At 45.2% G+C, this 16771-nt stretch overlaps 2 protein-coding genes across 2 annotated transcripts in view; one reads left to right on the top strand and one right to left on the bottom strand.

The window, feature by feature from the left end:
• LOC142571964 (uncharacterized) overlaps positions 1 to 9587 on the top strand; it is a 28964-nt gene extending 19377 nt beyond the window's left edge. Inside the window, exon 3 of the mRNA XM_075680725.1 lies at positions 6403 to 9587. Within this exon, the coding sequence (XP_075536840.1) occupies positions 6403 to 6798 (396 nt within the window). The 3' untranslated portion in view covers positions 6799 to 9587. The remainder of the gene's footprint in view (positions 1 to 6402) is intronic.
• The window catches only part of mei-41 (ATR serine/threonine kinase meiotic 41), a 131246-nt gene continuing 123286 nt past the window's right edge, over positions 8812 to 16771 (bottom strand). Inside the window, exons 61-62 of the mRNA XM_075680723.1 lie at positions 16493 to 16606; positions 8812 to 9696 (exon numbers count right to left, since the gene is read on the bottom strand). Of these exons, the coding sequence (XP_075536838.1) occupies positions 9637 to 9696; positions 16493 to 16606 (174 nt within the window). The 3' untranslated portion in view covers positions 8812 to 9636. The remainder of the gene's footprint in view (positions 9697 to 16492; positions 16607 to 16771) is intronic.

Here is a 16771-nt window from a genome sequence, read left to right as displayed (position 1 = left end):
CCTTCTCCAACAAGGTCAGCATCCATCGTGCCTCCTAACCTCCCTACCTTTCATTTATCATTTTCTATCTCTCTTCTTAATTCATGCCCTTTTTTTAATTGCACAAAAGCTACTGCACTAAAATAGTATACTAGTACATACTTAAAAAGCACAATTTTATACTACGATAATAATCAATCATTTAAATTTTCATAGTAGTGCCCAGGAACAGCTAGAGAGCCTTTGTACTGGTGCACTTAACGAGCTCTAAGGAATGTATAATGTCATGGACCACCTTATACAGGAACAAAAGGTGCGATTAATTAAGACTTGAATCTAGAGGTGCGAGTTGAAGTATATTTGAGAAGGCTCAACTGTGGTTGCCAGAATGGCAAAAGTGGTGCTTGAAGATAGACATCATTTTATTCTGGATGCGTTCAATGAGGTCAGAATTAGATTTGCTCTTTGCACCCCCCTCCTACAGAGGCATACTCTAGTAGTTGGAGGCACACAGCAGAATTTCAGAAACACAACAGGTGAGTGGAAATCATGCAATATACGGCATGCAATTCTAAGAGCGTGAAGGGCATGTTGTGTAATTATCTATGTGAAGAGAAGCTTAGCATTTTGTCGAAGTACACACCAAGATCTTTCATTTTATCGAGCCTAAGGAGTGGAGCATCACGTAGGGTGTATCAAAATTTCACATGATGCGTTTTGTGCATATAACTTAATGCCCTAGTGTTGGAAGCATTTAAGAGTACTTATTTTTTCTGCACCAGTTTGAGAGTGAAAAAATGTCTTTTTGGAAGTCGATGCAGTGGTGAACACTGTTGACAGTCTGAAATAGTTTTTAAGTTGTCGGCACACAAAGTCATGCTGTTCATTTATTAAAATGCTCTTAGCACTAACAGAAAGCGAGGAATCCCATATCGATTCAAACACCTGACGCACTGAAGAGGATAGATATAGGTCGGCAGTTAGTAACTGCACATCCAGCACCTGATTTGTGCATGGGCAATGCTCATGCTACCTTCCGAGTGCTAGAAGAGGTACTAGACTTTAGGGAACTATTGAAGATGCTTGTGAGAACGAGGAACAAGTATGCTTCCATACGTCTTAACCCTTTCAGACACCACTTTATCCCGTTGATTGAAAAGTTGCTTTCACCACATCTCTTGCATACTCAGAATCGTAGAAAGTGTACAGCTGCAGCAAATATTAAGAATTTTCAATTGTTTAGCGAGTTTTGTCAAGTTTACAAAATTTCGACTCCATGCGAAAACTCACTACAGGAACACAAAATATGAGAACATGTACTATATTGTGTTTTGAAAAGCTTGAAAAGCACTTATCCAGCCACTTGACAATTATGCCTGGTGCACGACATTGTAAAAAACAATGAAAGAAGTGAACTCGCTACATACAACGTACTGACACAGAGTAACAACACCCAGCCGTCTACCTTCCCACTCATTTTGTTAAAACATTCTGCACGTTATTCAAAATTGCAGCACAGTTCCAATAATAAGTGTTTCAAGATGTATGAAACACATTTTAAATACCATTACTTTCATCAGTGCTTTTGCTATTGATGCACGCTCCTGCTGTGCCCGATTGTGTAGACAACTCTCAAAGGGTTAAGCCCTGTGGAGGAAATACCATCAGCACCACAAGAAAGGGAAAGTTTAAGGCAAAGTTTAAGGCACTTCATATACTTGGAAACGAGGTTTTCATTGACTGTTAGCATACACTGCGCCAGACTGAGAAGGAAGGTTACTTGAAGCATATTTCACACCATATAGCAAACAGAAATGTTCTGCAAAGGCATCAGCAGTGTTCGAGACAACACCACTATTTTCATGAAGAAGACGTACATCTTTGGCACTCTTTTTAGAAGGGAGAGCCCACAAAGCTCCAGAAATATTTTGAATTATGTGTCACGCTGGCTTCAACACAATCAACGTGGTCAAAGTGATGATTCTAATAATAACAATAATAATAATAACAACAATAATAATCTTAGTGGTAACTTGGCACACTAGACTAAAAAGAAGGCTGATGCCTGTATGTTAGAGCATCTGATAACCAGCCATCTAGAGCAGGAATTTGCAGGATGCAGAAGACACTTCCTTCCTCTCCATGTGCACACACACTTGCTCAATAACACAGCACGGCACACACGCACACATTTCACAGGTGCACAACACACACGAGTGCCAATTCAGTCTGGTTCCAAGGAAGGAGAATCCAAATCGCCAGGGGGGTGGAGAGAAAGCTCTGCATGCCAGATATAATCATGGAGTTGTGGTGTCGGGCCATAGAGGCGCGATGAGGGCTCAGACTGTGCTGACCACTTGTTCAGACGAACTGAAGAAATATTAGTGCTGTCCAGAGAGTCGTCAAGCACCCTGCAGTATAGACTAGTGCAATGTTCTGCTGGTATTGCAGGGTGTGCTACTTGAGGGGTTTGAGGCAATCCTCGAAGGCTGGCATGAGCTTGTGACAACCGAAAAGACGGGAGTAAAGGGTGCGTATTGTCCGGCGCTGAACAAGCTTGAGTTTGTTAGCGTCGCGAGTTTGGTACGAGAACTATACTGATGAGCAGTACTCAAGTCGTGACAGAATGATAGAAGTGTAGAGTGCTCGGAAAACCTTAGGTCATCAGGGAAGGGAGACACGGGACACAAACCCAAGAAAGGGCCGGTGCTTACATACAGTGCTGGTGACATATGCGGAAAAGTTGAGAGAACAGCTAAATGCTACACCCAGAATGGGAAGGGCCCGAACAGTCTTTATAGAAGTGCCTCCAAGGAAGAAGGTTGGACATGCAGCACTTTCGTTGTAGCTGATACGCATGGCAGCCCTTTTTATTTATTTATTTATTTATTTATTTGAGTACCCTAAGGGCCCATTAGGGCATTACATAGGGGGGGACGAAAAAGTTCAAGCATGAGTGAAATCTGTACAATGTAAATATATGAAGGCATTAGGAACCATAAAAAACATCTAGCAGAAGCAAACAAACAAAAAAAAAAGAAAGAAAGAAAGAAAGGGGGAACGAAATTTATACAATGTTTAGTAGTGTGAAACACGCATAAGAACCTAGAATGTGATGCAAACAATCAGTACCCATCGGAACACGATGGGTACTCAAATCAAATAAACGTTTAGGTAAACAGCCGACACAGATACATAGCAGATGAAACGGAGTGAATTTTACACAATGCCAAGCACTTTAAAACGCTGTTTAAGTAAATATTCAAGAAAATGTGGGTTCTGACAGGTTGACACACTCTAAACAGGTTAGTAGTGCTGCATGAAATGATGATGATTCCGTAAGCGAGACAATGTTTGCAGGTAGCGAGTTCCATTCGGCAATAGATAAAACGAGAGGCGAATTTTGATAAGCGTTAGTCCTGGCAAATATAGGTTTTACTTTATGAACATGGTCTGTGCGGGTAGAGATGTGGGGAGCGGGAAGTGCTACTACAAAGTTTGATATTGTAGGCCCAGTCGTTCACCTTTACGGAATGTATTTATTGTAAGCACATATGCTGTGCATCGGCATATTGTTGTTGTGGAAGCGTTAACTTGTTAATCAAACACATTCTCCGCAGATGCATTAGTAACTTGGTTTTGAGTAGATCTTTGTCCTGACTACAATTTATAGTATCGCAGCAAGAAACATTTTAGTAGAGGCTGAAGGGATTCCAGCAGTTTAAGCATACTGACTGCACAAAACACTGATGACACCTTTTCACCTTCCCCACAATGCACTCACACCATCTACACTTTCCATAAGCAAAAAGTGAGATAAAAAAATCAATTACAGTTTCATTGACTCAGTACTTGCTGCTTCTGAAGCGGGCATCGAAGCAATCGTGGTATACGCTGCTACATGCATAGGTCTTGCATGATGCAGGTCCTGCTATGCACTGCACACAGGGCACACGTTGCAAACAGATAATTTCTTTTTGCAGTGCTCAACTATAACGACACACTGACTCAAACATGACTGCGTTGTCACGTATGCTTCAGTGCGTCAGTGTTCTTGATTACTTCACGAGCGATTTATGCCCGACTAGCCCAAAAGACGGACGCACTAGAAAGAAGTGAGTGAATGAGTACAGTGAACTTGTACTGAACTGGATTCACATGCCGAATAGAAGAGCGCAGTGTCAGCTGAAACAGGCGGCACGGCTGATTATGTAAGTACTTCCAATAGTTCGGCAACTAGTGTATTTCGCTTTCGGAAGTTATCTTTACCACTGGAAACAGCGCAGAGCTTGCCCGTTAAACTTGAGTCAACCGACACCTCACGAAACACGCCGCGGTTGACCAACCCAACTTCGACACGGTTCATTCACCACATCACAGGTCACACGAAGTCAAGAGTGCCATATTTTAAATCACTGCAGCACCAAACGGACCTGAAAATTCATTTCCTTCGACAGAGTTTCTCAGGTGAGTTCGTTCACTCGCCAGTTACGAACTCGATGGACGCGCTAGGCCTACGCGTAACGTAAACAACATCGGCAATAGGCGAGTGTTGATTATCCAGACTTCGGAGCTCGTAAACGTGTTTCCATTCGTTTTGAGCACAAGAATATGCACATACAACAAGCACAGACGTTGCGGCAATCGTGATTCGGTTGGCTGTTTTAGCAGACGATCGTACCGAGCCCGGCGGAACCCAGTGGGCAGGTTGGATTAGTCGGCGTCGTTCGAAGTCGCTTCGGATCCACGTCGCACTGCCACAACCCACGGTCGTCGGTCGGTTGATCGTGTCGTTGTCGGCCTACTATCACAACACTGTCTTTCAGGAACACTGTCGCGCGCGTCGTGCGTCCAAAAAACTCGGACGATCGTTGGTGCCGGCGTCTCCGCACGGTCGGCCATTACAGGCCTAGCAGCCGGAGGCTCCGCAGCCTCCGATTGGTTGACGCCTGCGAGGCGTCGCAGCCTCTCATTGGTGCACGCCGGCGCAGCTTCGCCGCGCGTCGGCAAACTTCTAGCATCGGCAGTAGACATAATCGCTGCGCGACGTTCCGCTTCAGCGAGTTCCCGACCGACGCTTTGACGCATTTGACCCTTCGGCGCGCGCCGAAGCTTTCCAGCGCGTGCCAGTGGTTGGGGCATTATAGTTTCCGAGTCGTGATTTGAGTTTTTGATTAGCGGCACATTTGAAATGGCGCAGAGATCGGCAAACGCGCTCCGGGCCGCCGGCGCTCGATCCTTATCACGACAACGTTGCAACTTGCGGCAGCCTCATTATTATCAGACATCCCCCACACATGTACAGGCGCCCAAATCTTTAACTGGCGTGCGCGAGCGGCGACTTTTCCGTGCGTCAGCGCCGTATGACGGGGCGCGGCTGGAAAGAGTCTGAGGCTAAGCGCATGCGGACAAAGCGCGCTCAGCTGGGCCCATCGTCTGCTAAGCTGTTTCCAGCCTCGCCCCGTCATACGGCGCTGACGCACGGAGAAGTCGCCGCTCGCGCACGCCAGTTAAAGATTTGGGCGCCTGTAAATATATACACCGATTCCTTGAGTGCCGTTCCTTGAGAACTGAAGAGTCAGTAAAGCTACATCGATTTGTCAAAAGATACGTAAGCTTCACAAAAACACGCCTTTCCATGTTGACGTACACAAGGGCATATATCTCTGACCATTTCAATGCAATGGCAGATAGCTGAGCAGACAAGAACACACAACCACCGACAACCCTCGGGTCAGATTTTTTCACGACTTGGCGAGCTAAAAAAAGTAATAATATAAATTAAAATTCTCAGACGCGACTGGCGTGCTCTTAACGTAACCTCACAAGGGTGGAAGATATGTGCTGAGGCAGTTCTCACCCATGCCGTCACCCGCAAGTGGAAGGATTTCGCCAATGACGACGTAACCTGCCCAAAATGTACGACCCTGACACGAGACACGGATTTGTACCACCTGCTGTTGACATGCCCAGGTACAAGACATATCCGGGAGCCGTCGCCAAGACGGTCTGGCGCAGCGACAGAGATGCTGACTTCGGCAAGTGGAGTCAAGACGCCTCTAATTAGGGCCTTGCTGGGCTTCCTGCATGATGCAGGCCTGCATTCATATATTATAGGATTTTTCTAGTTTTATTTGTGCTATGCCATAAGGCAGCCCTCCTCGAAAAAACTCGCGACAGCGAGTGCGTGTTGCGGACATCGAGCGAGATTTGTTCACTTTTGCCTGTGCGCGCGTGACACTATGCCTGTTTACTTAGTCGGCGAATACTATACTGCAATTTACACGACCTCGAGAACTATATACGAAGCTTACTTTGCGACCTTCCTTTTTGTATTATGCTATCCGATGCCAGCCACAATGAAGCGCCAAGGATGTCGAACCTCAGCAGCACATGGTGTGGCGGCCTTTTAACTATGCACAGGACGGCACGCTCTTGCTGGAGGCGGACGTGGGCTTCTCGAACCTGACGGGTCGCTGGCGCTGGTGGGCGCAGCTTCTGGGCGCGGGACCCTCGGGCGACGCCTCGCTCGGCGTGCAGGGCCTGTCGCTGCACCTGCGCATCGCGCTGCCCCTGCAGGAAGGGGCAGGCAGCCCCGCCGTGCTGGGGCCCCTGCGGCTCGAGGCCGTCGAGCTGCGCGACATCGGCCAGGTGTGGCTCGACCTCGGAGGCCTGGGCGCGTTCGACTTCTTGCTCGAGGCGCTCGTCAATCTGGTGACGAACGTGTTCAAGTGGTCGCTCGCGGAGGCCGCCCTCGACACCGTGGCAGCCGCCCTGAGGACGGAGATCGCCCAACTGCCATCGTTTGAGCTGCACTAGACCGAGTCTGTGCGCGTGTGTCGAGCACGCACGCAACAGCGTGCGCCGCCACGCGCTCGTCGGATGACTTTGTGAAATACTGCAGACGGTTCCTACACAGCGCTGTCTGAACGGCCGGGAATTCGGTTGTCGTCGGACGGCACCCCTGATCAACACCTAACGGGGATTTGCCCCGACATATATCGCGACAGGCACTTCGCATTTCTCGCGTTTTCACCCGGGCAGCTACTCCACGATGCGCACAAGTGCCGCTGCAGATAAAAGCCTCCAATGGGAATGTTTTTTTTTTCCCTAAACAGCAACGTGCACACACGTGCACAGTGACAGGAACGTCGACGAAAAATGAGGTAAAAAAGCTGGGCTGTAGGCAAGGGTACATGGAAAGAGATTTTAAAAGAAGAAAAACAGGCAGTCACCTTTTTTGCAAACGCTCTCTTTGCAACAGAAGCCTGCCTACGCTTTATTTCGTAATAAAGTGGATTCCCATGCGCGACTGCTAATGGCAGCTACGGTCAGGTACATAGCGTAGATGCCGCGGCCGCCGCGGGATGCCGCCACGAGTCCACTGGCTAAGCAGCTCGCTGAGGAAAATTGCGTTTGCCTTATGTTAGCGCATCGTAGGCACCAAAATCGGAAGTTGTGGCGTCTACGTTATCATCCAAAATGAAATCTGAACAGCGCACCATGGCGACATTTAGAAAGCGGAGCGTTGTGGGGCACGCCCCAGTGCGCCCTAGCCTTCGCAGTGCAAGACATTGAAAAGGAACGGGAGCACAGCGGTGGTAATGTTTGATTGCCAATCACTTCGCTTCTGCTGAACGCGTTGAAGTACTTTTTGCGGCAAAGTATTTCTGAAATAGCCAATTCTCACTTCAAATGCCTTTCTTCACTTCGATAAAATATGGCTTGGCGCCCCTTTAAATAACAATCCCATTGCTTGGCTCAGGACACATGGTGGGTAGGCACTACATTCATGAGGCTCAGCATCACAAATCATGACTACCAGAGCAGACGAGAAGCGAACTCTCGCCTGCTCGATGTTTGAGTCTCCGAAAACTTTAGCACTGTCATTGCCTCACACGGCACATTGCGTCATGGCATAATTGGCAAATTATAATTTGATTATGGGGCTGTACGTGCCAAAGCCACAATCGGATTATGAGGTGCGTCGTAGTGGCGAACTCCGGATTAATTTTGGCCCCATGGGGTTCTTTCACTTGCGCCTAAAGCTAAGTACATGAGTGCTTTTTCTTTGGTATTTTGCCCCCGTCGAAATGCGGCTGCCTAGGTCGGGATTGAACCTGCGATCTCGAGCAACGCCATAGCTGCAAAGCTATCGCGGCTGGCACAGAAGTGTTGATTTGACGTGCGGCTGCTTCTGCATTGTCGCGTTTATTTGTCGCGTATATGTCGCGTTTAGTCAGTGTTTATTTTTCAGAAATAGGAGAAAGGTACCGTATCGCATATTGAACTTAAATTTATTCAAAATTTCCTTGCATTCTTACGTTGCCTTTCCCCCTCCTGCCCTTCCCCCATGTGTGGGAGCAGCGGACGAAGAATGGAAAGACTGTTATTCACTCGTTTCGGGACTGCGTTGGCTCTACTATAGCCTCCTTGACAAACTCTTTATCGAGGAGGCTATGGTTCTACCCATTCTCTGCCTCCTCTCCCAACTCCTCTCTACTATTCTATCTAGAGTTTCTGTATATGCTAGCATAACTCTAATTCTGTCTACCTCCCCTGTGGACTGTTGTACATTAGCACAAAGGTAAGCGCTGTGGTTTCTGCAATGCTTTTGCGGGTGTCACAGCTGGATAATTACAGCCATCAACAGGGTATTGTAGCGACGCCCAGGGATCTCTAAAGGGCATTGTGGCGATGCCACGGAAATGTCCAAGTGAGTTTCTCGTGTCATCTCTCCTCTCTGCCACGCTCATGCCATGTGTATGCATGCTCTGAACCACCTTTCGATACGCATGCAAGACAGCAACAGCAGCAGTGAAAAAGTTGAAGGAAGAGGCAAAGAAAGCTTCACTTTAAGATACTCGTGCCTAGCATCAACAACATCTATCAACGTACACCGGGCACAATTCTCATAATGGCCTCTGTCATTTTTACTTGGCAACATTTAGTTTGAACAACTGGTACAAGGCCTTTCCTGGATAAGCATTTTACACACACGTATGAACACTGCATAAATTTTCTGTTGCCCCATCATAATCACTTCAATAGAATGCATGCAAGGGGGACGTTAATGTATGCACAAGGAAAGCACAGCAAATTTTGAGCGATAGTTCATGAAATCGAATAGTTGTATCAACAGAGAAAGGCACATTTTACTCAACAAGCAGTAAAGTTTATATGCAACAAATGTCCTCCTTTGTTCATTTGGCTTTCAAGATAAACATTCATCTTGATCAAGGCACCTCAGCACAGAAATTCTGTTCTGTATTTTAAAAGCATGTAATCATATTTGTTAATGTAGCACAACACTTTCAAGTAGTTCAATAAATACATCTAAGTAGCATAAAATGCAGCACTCTTAATTGTCAACAATACAGTACTAGTGACCAACATAACAAACAGATCACAGAATCAAAGCAGATGTGTTAAGATAGGTCAGCTGATAGGGAAGTGTGTAGGAATAAGAAAACAGTGATGGACATGAAATGAATTATGAGATAAAAGTACACAAGCCACTTCTCCCTCAATGATAAAAGAAATGGATACTGAGGAATGCACATTACTAGCACATGTAAGTATGTACAGTGCTGAAAGGATCCACAAGCTCTTCGGCAAAAAGATCCCAAGAATACTAAGCTAGTACAGAGAAAACCATCAGAGGTAGGCGCCCCAGCCAACGTACATCTGGCAGAGGTTGACCTCGTTGGTTGCTTCCTGTTAAAAGAAAAAAACATCACTGTAGCAAGGCAGCACAAACGCACAAGGATAAAGCCAAACACTGATAACTGAACTGCGCATGTGTGAACAACATTCCTCTCTATGGGGGGGGGGCACAACAAAGCAGGCTCTGCAAGCCCACATTATTGACCATGCTAAGCAGTGACAGACCTGAACAAAATCGCACATGTGGCTGCTCATGCCGCTTTGCACAGGACCTCTTCACTGTAACCTCTCAGCCACTGGATACAGGCACGACCACAGTTTCACACAGCTACTTGACAAGCCTCAGCTTTTGTGAAGAGATGCAACGGCCCCGGCTCTTCATCCACAAGTCTTCAGCGAGACAAAGGAACACTATGTGTGTGTACACTTAAAAGTACATTAAAGGCAAATATTAAGTCAAAAATAAAGTACAATACTAAGCCCACCCTCGAGCAGGGGGTGACGTTGCATATGCCATCACCTCTCCTTACTGCTGCCGGTGAGTAAAACAGCAACAGATGGCCAAGACAGAGCGTTGGATTCACCACTGCAGCTGCTTTCGGTGAAGTGGTGTGGACCATTTGGGGATCCCACGATGTCACAAGGATGTGGAATTCCTTGCTACTTGCAGTTTGTGTGAGTTTTGCGAGCTAGGGAAACCAGTACAGCACTATGCAATAACGAAACTATTGAAACGCAAAAGCGCGGGCGGCGCAGAGTTAAGCAAAAACTAAATCTTTCAAACGCCCGCATCTTGGTCAAGGGTAACATCAAAGAGTTATTTTTTCTGCACGTCGAATTGAACTGGACAAGTAGTATTTTTAGCCGTCTTATAATGCAATGCAATGATCTTTTTATCACGAAAGGTTGAGTACTAGTGACTGAATTATAATGAAGAGTACCTGCGTCATCGGGCTAGTGCTTGAATGTCTCGGGCGAGTTGCAGATTGTGTCCCGCATTTACCTCAATTTCTCAATTACTAAAACCCTGTTTGCGATAATGTTGATGCCTTAGACGTTCTCGAGCATTAATTTATCACTTTAGTTATACTTAACATTTGCCTTTAGTGTCCCTTTAATCTACATGGGATGCTTTTTATACTGTATACAGGATCAGGTCACCCATGCCTCTTCTGATTCACCTCGCATCTGTGCCTCTGCTCTGCCCCCCAATGCTTTCGATACATCACACCCCACATCCTATTGTATGTCGCTTCCCGTGTATCTACCCAACACCACCAGACTAAGAGTTGATTAGGTGGCATTGCTTAGCTCTATGCCACTCCTTAGCCACTGCATGCATGCTTGCTTGCACCATTTGCTAGTTATTTCTCATTGAAACACCACTTCCAGATGTAATTTGTCACATATTGACCCCCCCAGTAGCCTCATAGCGAACCTGTCCTTTCTTTCCTGCAAGTCCTACATCTTTATCTGCTCCCATGCTTGAGTGTGGTATTACATGATACTATAATGTCACATAGTGACGGTGGAGAACTAGACGATAGTGAAAACTGTGTCGAAATATGGTCTGTGGATCAGATATGATGGCTATTTATACGGGACTCACTGAACCTTCTAGCATGATTGTTGGTGCTTGTGCAAATTCTAGAAAGTACACCACTAGTATCATTGTGGCACGTGCAATCTGCTTACACAAGGCTCAGCGAAAACATAAACAACGGGTAGAACCAGCGATAACAATAAAGAAACTTCCAATATAGAAAGGTGGTTCTTGTGCTGGGAAGTAACTTTTAAGCCTTGTTAAACAGTGAAAGACGGTCACCGACAAAGATAAGTATGCATGGTAATATGTCACAGAGATAGCCACTTTCCAAGCTCTTAACTTCACAGTGCAGTAAAAATGCAAACCTTTTTGGTACCCGTTATCTAAATGTTGAGGAGCTGCCTGACTTACAAGTGGTATAGGCCATGACAGAAAGCAGATAAAGAAACTGGGGGTTAAAAACCGACCATGGCAGAGGGGACACGGAAACAAAAGAAAGGGGCCATACTTTATGCAAGATAGAACAATTTCTCTTAGAATCAATGTGTGAAAGAGCAAACAGTGGACCAAGACATTGTAGTCAATGATATTCATTTCATCAATGCCTGAATACGCCCCCTGCCTGAAAATGTTTGCAGTGCTGGAGACTTCTGGCGTGCATGAGGTAGTGTTCACCAACGCCATGCCCCACATGCTCTTTCCGTCTACATTTTTTCCCCCCTGTATTCGCCCTTCCTATCACGCAACTCTTGCTAACATAGCCATGCACCAACTCGCCCAGCAAGAAGTTCTTCTGAACCACATGACAATGATCCTATCATCTCTTTATGAAAAAGTACTGCTCAGACTTCGAGACTGCAAAAAGAAAGAGAGACAGAGAGAAAAAAAAAAAGGGGGTATTTTGTTTAGCGCCAAGGTTTCCTAACTTACACTATGCTCATGAGCATTGCACAATGAATAAAGTGCTCCTGCTATTTATGCAGCTATGGTCTTTTCATAGGCACCGAAATCAGACATACATTTTTCATCTCTATATGTTTTTCTCATAGATTTCCTGTTTGTTTGCATATACCTTATATGTATACATGCAATGCTCCGTCAGCAAGACAATCTCTGCAGAGACTTTCAAAGTTATGAAGAAAAAAAAAAAAAGGACTACAAGTTGAACTAACATTGCAGAATGCAAGCAATACCTAGGGACCAAAAACTAGTGCTTTATAGCATAGCATGATTTAATACATTGTGTGCCTGCATTTGACTGCATCTACATGCTAACAAGCCAAGTACCACAGCATGCTGTCCCAAGGAGCCAGACGTGAGTGTGCCAGGGCACACATTAACAAAACATGAGCAAGACGAGAACAAGGTGAAAGCAGGAGCCAACGTTTCGACAAGTGGACTTGTCTTTTTCAAGGTGACATACGCTTTCCTCGGCACAGTATATATAGGTAGGGTTCTTCTAAAGGGGAGAGGGGTAAGGCGGGTGGGTGTGGCAATGAGCGAAGCTGTGTTAGCAGTGAGGGTGTAGAATTGAGAATAAAGGAGTGCTATGCACAAGGCCGGTGACACGGCCGTCTCTCAGCCACGTGTCAATGGTTTTGTGTCAGCCGGTGTGTCAACGGTGTACACAGCACCTGTCTATTATCTGCTTCGCTGGTGGCCGTGGGCTATCGTGTCTCTCAATGAGTGAAGGAATTGAGTGGAGGAATTGAAGCCGTATCGAAATCCCTCGCAATCAATCCCCAAGTGCATGCTCCTGAAGTTTACCTATCGCTCCTTAGGTTAGTTCTCATGCTCAACTATTTCGAATTTGATTCTATTCACTACCTGCAAACTTTTGGCACTAGCATGAGAACACCATTTGCTCCCCCGTATGCAAATAATTTCATGGGACAGTTTGAAGCAGACTTGTCGAAATTCTACCCTTTAAAACCCCACACCTATCTTTGTTACATTGACAACATATCTATAATATGGGAACACAGCACAAGCACGTTAACTGACTTAATTAGCCATTTCAATCACTTTCACCCGAGTATTAAATTTACTGCTCACCACCCTCCTAGTCAAATCAAATTCCTCGACATGATGGTCTACACAGAAAATGGAAAACTGAAACGACACTTTGCCAGAAGCCTACGGATAGACAGCAATATTTAGACTACAACAGTCATCACCCGCGACACTGCAAGCAAGGAACTTTCTTTTGGACAACCGAAGCGAATGAGAAGAACCTGCAGCGAAGACAACGATTATGTCCCCCACCTAAATGACCTTAAAACAATGCTAGCAGAAATAAACTATCCACAAGTTCCTCTCTATAGAGCTTATGATGTCACGTCAAGATTGGAGAGGCAGTCGGAATTAGCCAAGAAACAGCCTACACCAGAATCTGACAGACTGCCATCCTTTATAACAAAATATTGTAATGCACTCCCAAACATAAACAACATCCTAAGAAAATAGCTCCCAATATTATCAAGTGACGAGCGTCTGAGAAAAGCTTTCCTTGATGTACCAAGGGTCACCTATCGCTGCAACAGAAACTTTAAAGACATGTCAGTGCACGCAAAAATCAGGCAACATAATTTCCCCGTAATAAAACCATGTTGTCGCCCCAGGTGCAAAACCTGCGGGCACCTTCAAAGTGACATTAAAATGAAAAGAGCCGCAAATAGTTTAGACACACGAAGTCAAAGCTAGCTTTACTTGTACAATTTCTGGTGTTATTTATATTCTTGAATGTTCCCTCTGTAAGAAACAATATATCAGTGAAACGGGGCAATCAATGAACGTCAGATTAAATGGACATTGCGCGGACAAAGCAAAAATAGGTTCCCAAAGCTGTCGCCAAGCATTTCAAACAACCAGGTCATAACTTTGATAAGCTCAAGCTCTACATCTTACAGTCAAATTTCCATTCTGAACAAGAATGAAAATACAGAGAATCATACCTTATCCATAAGTTCAAGACCTTGAAACCAATAGGCATAAACGTTTCAAAGGGAGCTTTACAATCTATTCGCTATGCTAAATTTCAAGCTATAGGCAAGAACACTTAGTTTAGTTGCTTAGTGCTTTTTCCCCTTTCTTTACTCTTTTCACGTTTATTTACTTATTTATTCCATTTCAGTATTTTATATGTATATATATATATTTCACGACCACCGGTTCCTGCCACTCCTTCTATTACCTCTTTCAGAGACACAATAGCCCACGACCACCAGCGAAGCAGATAGTGCACGCCGTTGACACGCCTTTAGAAGAACCCTACCTATATGTACTGTGCCGAGGAAAGCATACAACACCTTCAAAAAGACAAGTCCACTTGTCGAAATGTTGGCTCCCGCTTTCCCCTTGTTCTCGTTTTGCTCATCGTCTTGAGTTTTCATCTCCTGCCTTGCCCCTGTTTCCCTTGATTAACAAAACATATCCCATATACAAGCACTATGACCAGAGATGAGCTCCTATTGACTACCAAGAGTACGTGAAACGTAAGCAATTCTTGAGCGCACCTAAGTGCCCTAATCATGTAAAAAAAGAAAGTGACATCACGTCACATGAGTTATGCGTCAACAGGAGCACTGCTCTGGCCATAGTACTATGTTTCCCATATGCATCAACACACCACAATGAAGGGGCATATGAGGCCATGTGGGTGGTATAAGTTCAAGCCACTGGCCCATTGGCTTGGTTTGTGCCATTGTTGCCTCATTCTCTTTCCCCTCCATGCAAATGCCATTTCCTTATCGGTCTGCACGCGCTTGTGTGGGTCTGTATTTTTTAAAAGGCATCAAAGGGCTTGCTTTACCGCGAATCTCAGTCACCTTGTGGTAGAGCTTGGCAACCTTTTTGCATAGAGACTGAATATGAAAGACAATCTCTCCTAATAGCCGATACATTGTTCTGATTATAGCCCAGATTGTTTTTTGAAGGCGCTAATTAGGCAAAAATGTGAGCAGGCATACACACACAAAACACTTGTGCATGCACACACACATGTACAATGCAAGTGTATACAAGCACTAGCTTGTGTTACATTCATCCAAACTTTATTTTAAAGGGACTGACAACCAATTTTAATGGCACCTGATTTTCTTTGTGCAACAGAAAGCTTACCAGTCAGATTGTCCAGTCATACAGTGATAACGCAGAAAATGCTGTGGAACATTTTTATAATTTTCTATCTGCAGTGAGGATGTAGTTGTATGCTCCCTCATAGTGAATGAATGCAACACTTTTGTTAGCAGATCTCCAAAAGAATAAAAAAAAAAAAACTTTCTCAGACCTTTATATCAGTGACAGGTGAGCACAGTAACGTTTATACACTGGCACTGGCGTGAAACAGACGACAAGTGCAGCCCTATAGCTATAAGGAAGTAATATTTTGTCCCTATTCATGGTGCACTACATCTAAGCCCTCAATTGTCTGAGGCACAACGGCACACCCTGCACCTCCGTCTTTGACTGTGCGGGGTGCAAGACAAGGTGTCGCTGTGCTGCAGGGCACCCTTGAAATTTGCAGCCAGTGGGTGCAGGTCGATGCACCGCAACTGACACCGCCAGCTGCGGTGACAGTTTTCATTTGTGGGGCTGTGCACTTTTTCTGAATTGAACAAACCTATTTTAGTGCTGGCACCCATCTATGGCACAATGAGTCAATAGCATACTGTATCTCACAGAGTCCACATAACTCCGGGTACTCCCTCGCAAATATCCGCGCAATAAAACGAAAAAGCATAGCGTAAAAAAAAAAAAGAACGGTTTTGCTGCTAGAATGTCTGTGCCCCTGCCTGAAAAGAGAAGGGATGCAATGGCTCAGCCACTCCACTCGTCGCGAAGGTAGCATTGCTAATTAGCGGGAGCATTTTTTACTTGTAACACGCACTGAATAAGGCAAAAATGCCTAACGATATAAAAACTGCAAATATAAACAATAAGTGCACGGTACTTAACGGCTGACTTGCCTGCGGTAATCTGGTATACTACATTAGAAGTACCAAGGTTTCACCACCAGTTCAAGCCACTTATAGGTTTTTCTGCCTTCCCATGCCAATTTAAAACTATATTTCCTACTTAAATTGCGAGCAGCCTGCTTGATTATATTACTATAAATCATGGTTCTTTTCATTTCCACCAGTATGTGATGACACGCCCTGGGCGGTTGTCGGACCATATAACTAAATTTCTTAGGAAAAGATCTGTTTGCTGCATGGGTAAAGAGATTCCTGTCTTTCAGAAGTGCTGTGGAGTTCATTGTACTTGAAGCTTTGAAATTAAATGTACAACAAGGAGCCCTACCTGAATGAGGCTGTCCACTTGCCCCTCAACAGAGAGAGGTGGTCCAGCAGGCTTGTTGCGACCCCTGTAGACACCTTTTAGCCTCTGCTCAATGCCATTCACGTTGACCAGGGCCTGACGAGGTGGTACGTGTGTGCACAGTAAGCAAACCATTTCAGTGCACATCAAGATTAGGCAATGCCTGAAACAGAATAGCTGAGATGCCCAGTATAATCTGCCGGATATACTGAAGATCCCAGAGCTTAAGCAAATATGCACATTGCGCAAGAAACAACGTCA

Source organism: Dermacentor variabilis, chromosome 2 (assembly GCF_050947875.1).
Source record: "Dermacentor variabilis isolate Ectoservices chromosome 2, ASM5094787v1, whole genome shotgun sequence".
Classification (NCBI taxonomy): domain Eukaryota; kingdom Metazoa; phylum Arthropoda; class Arachnida; order Ixodida; family Ixodidae; genus Dermacentor; species Dermacentor variabilis.
The sequence above is the reverse complement of the archived record's forward strand: the minus strand, read 5'-3'. Positions and strand labels throughout refer to the sequence as shown.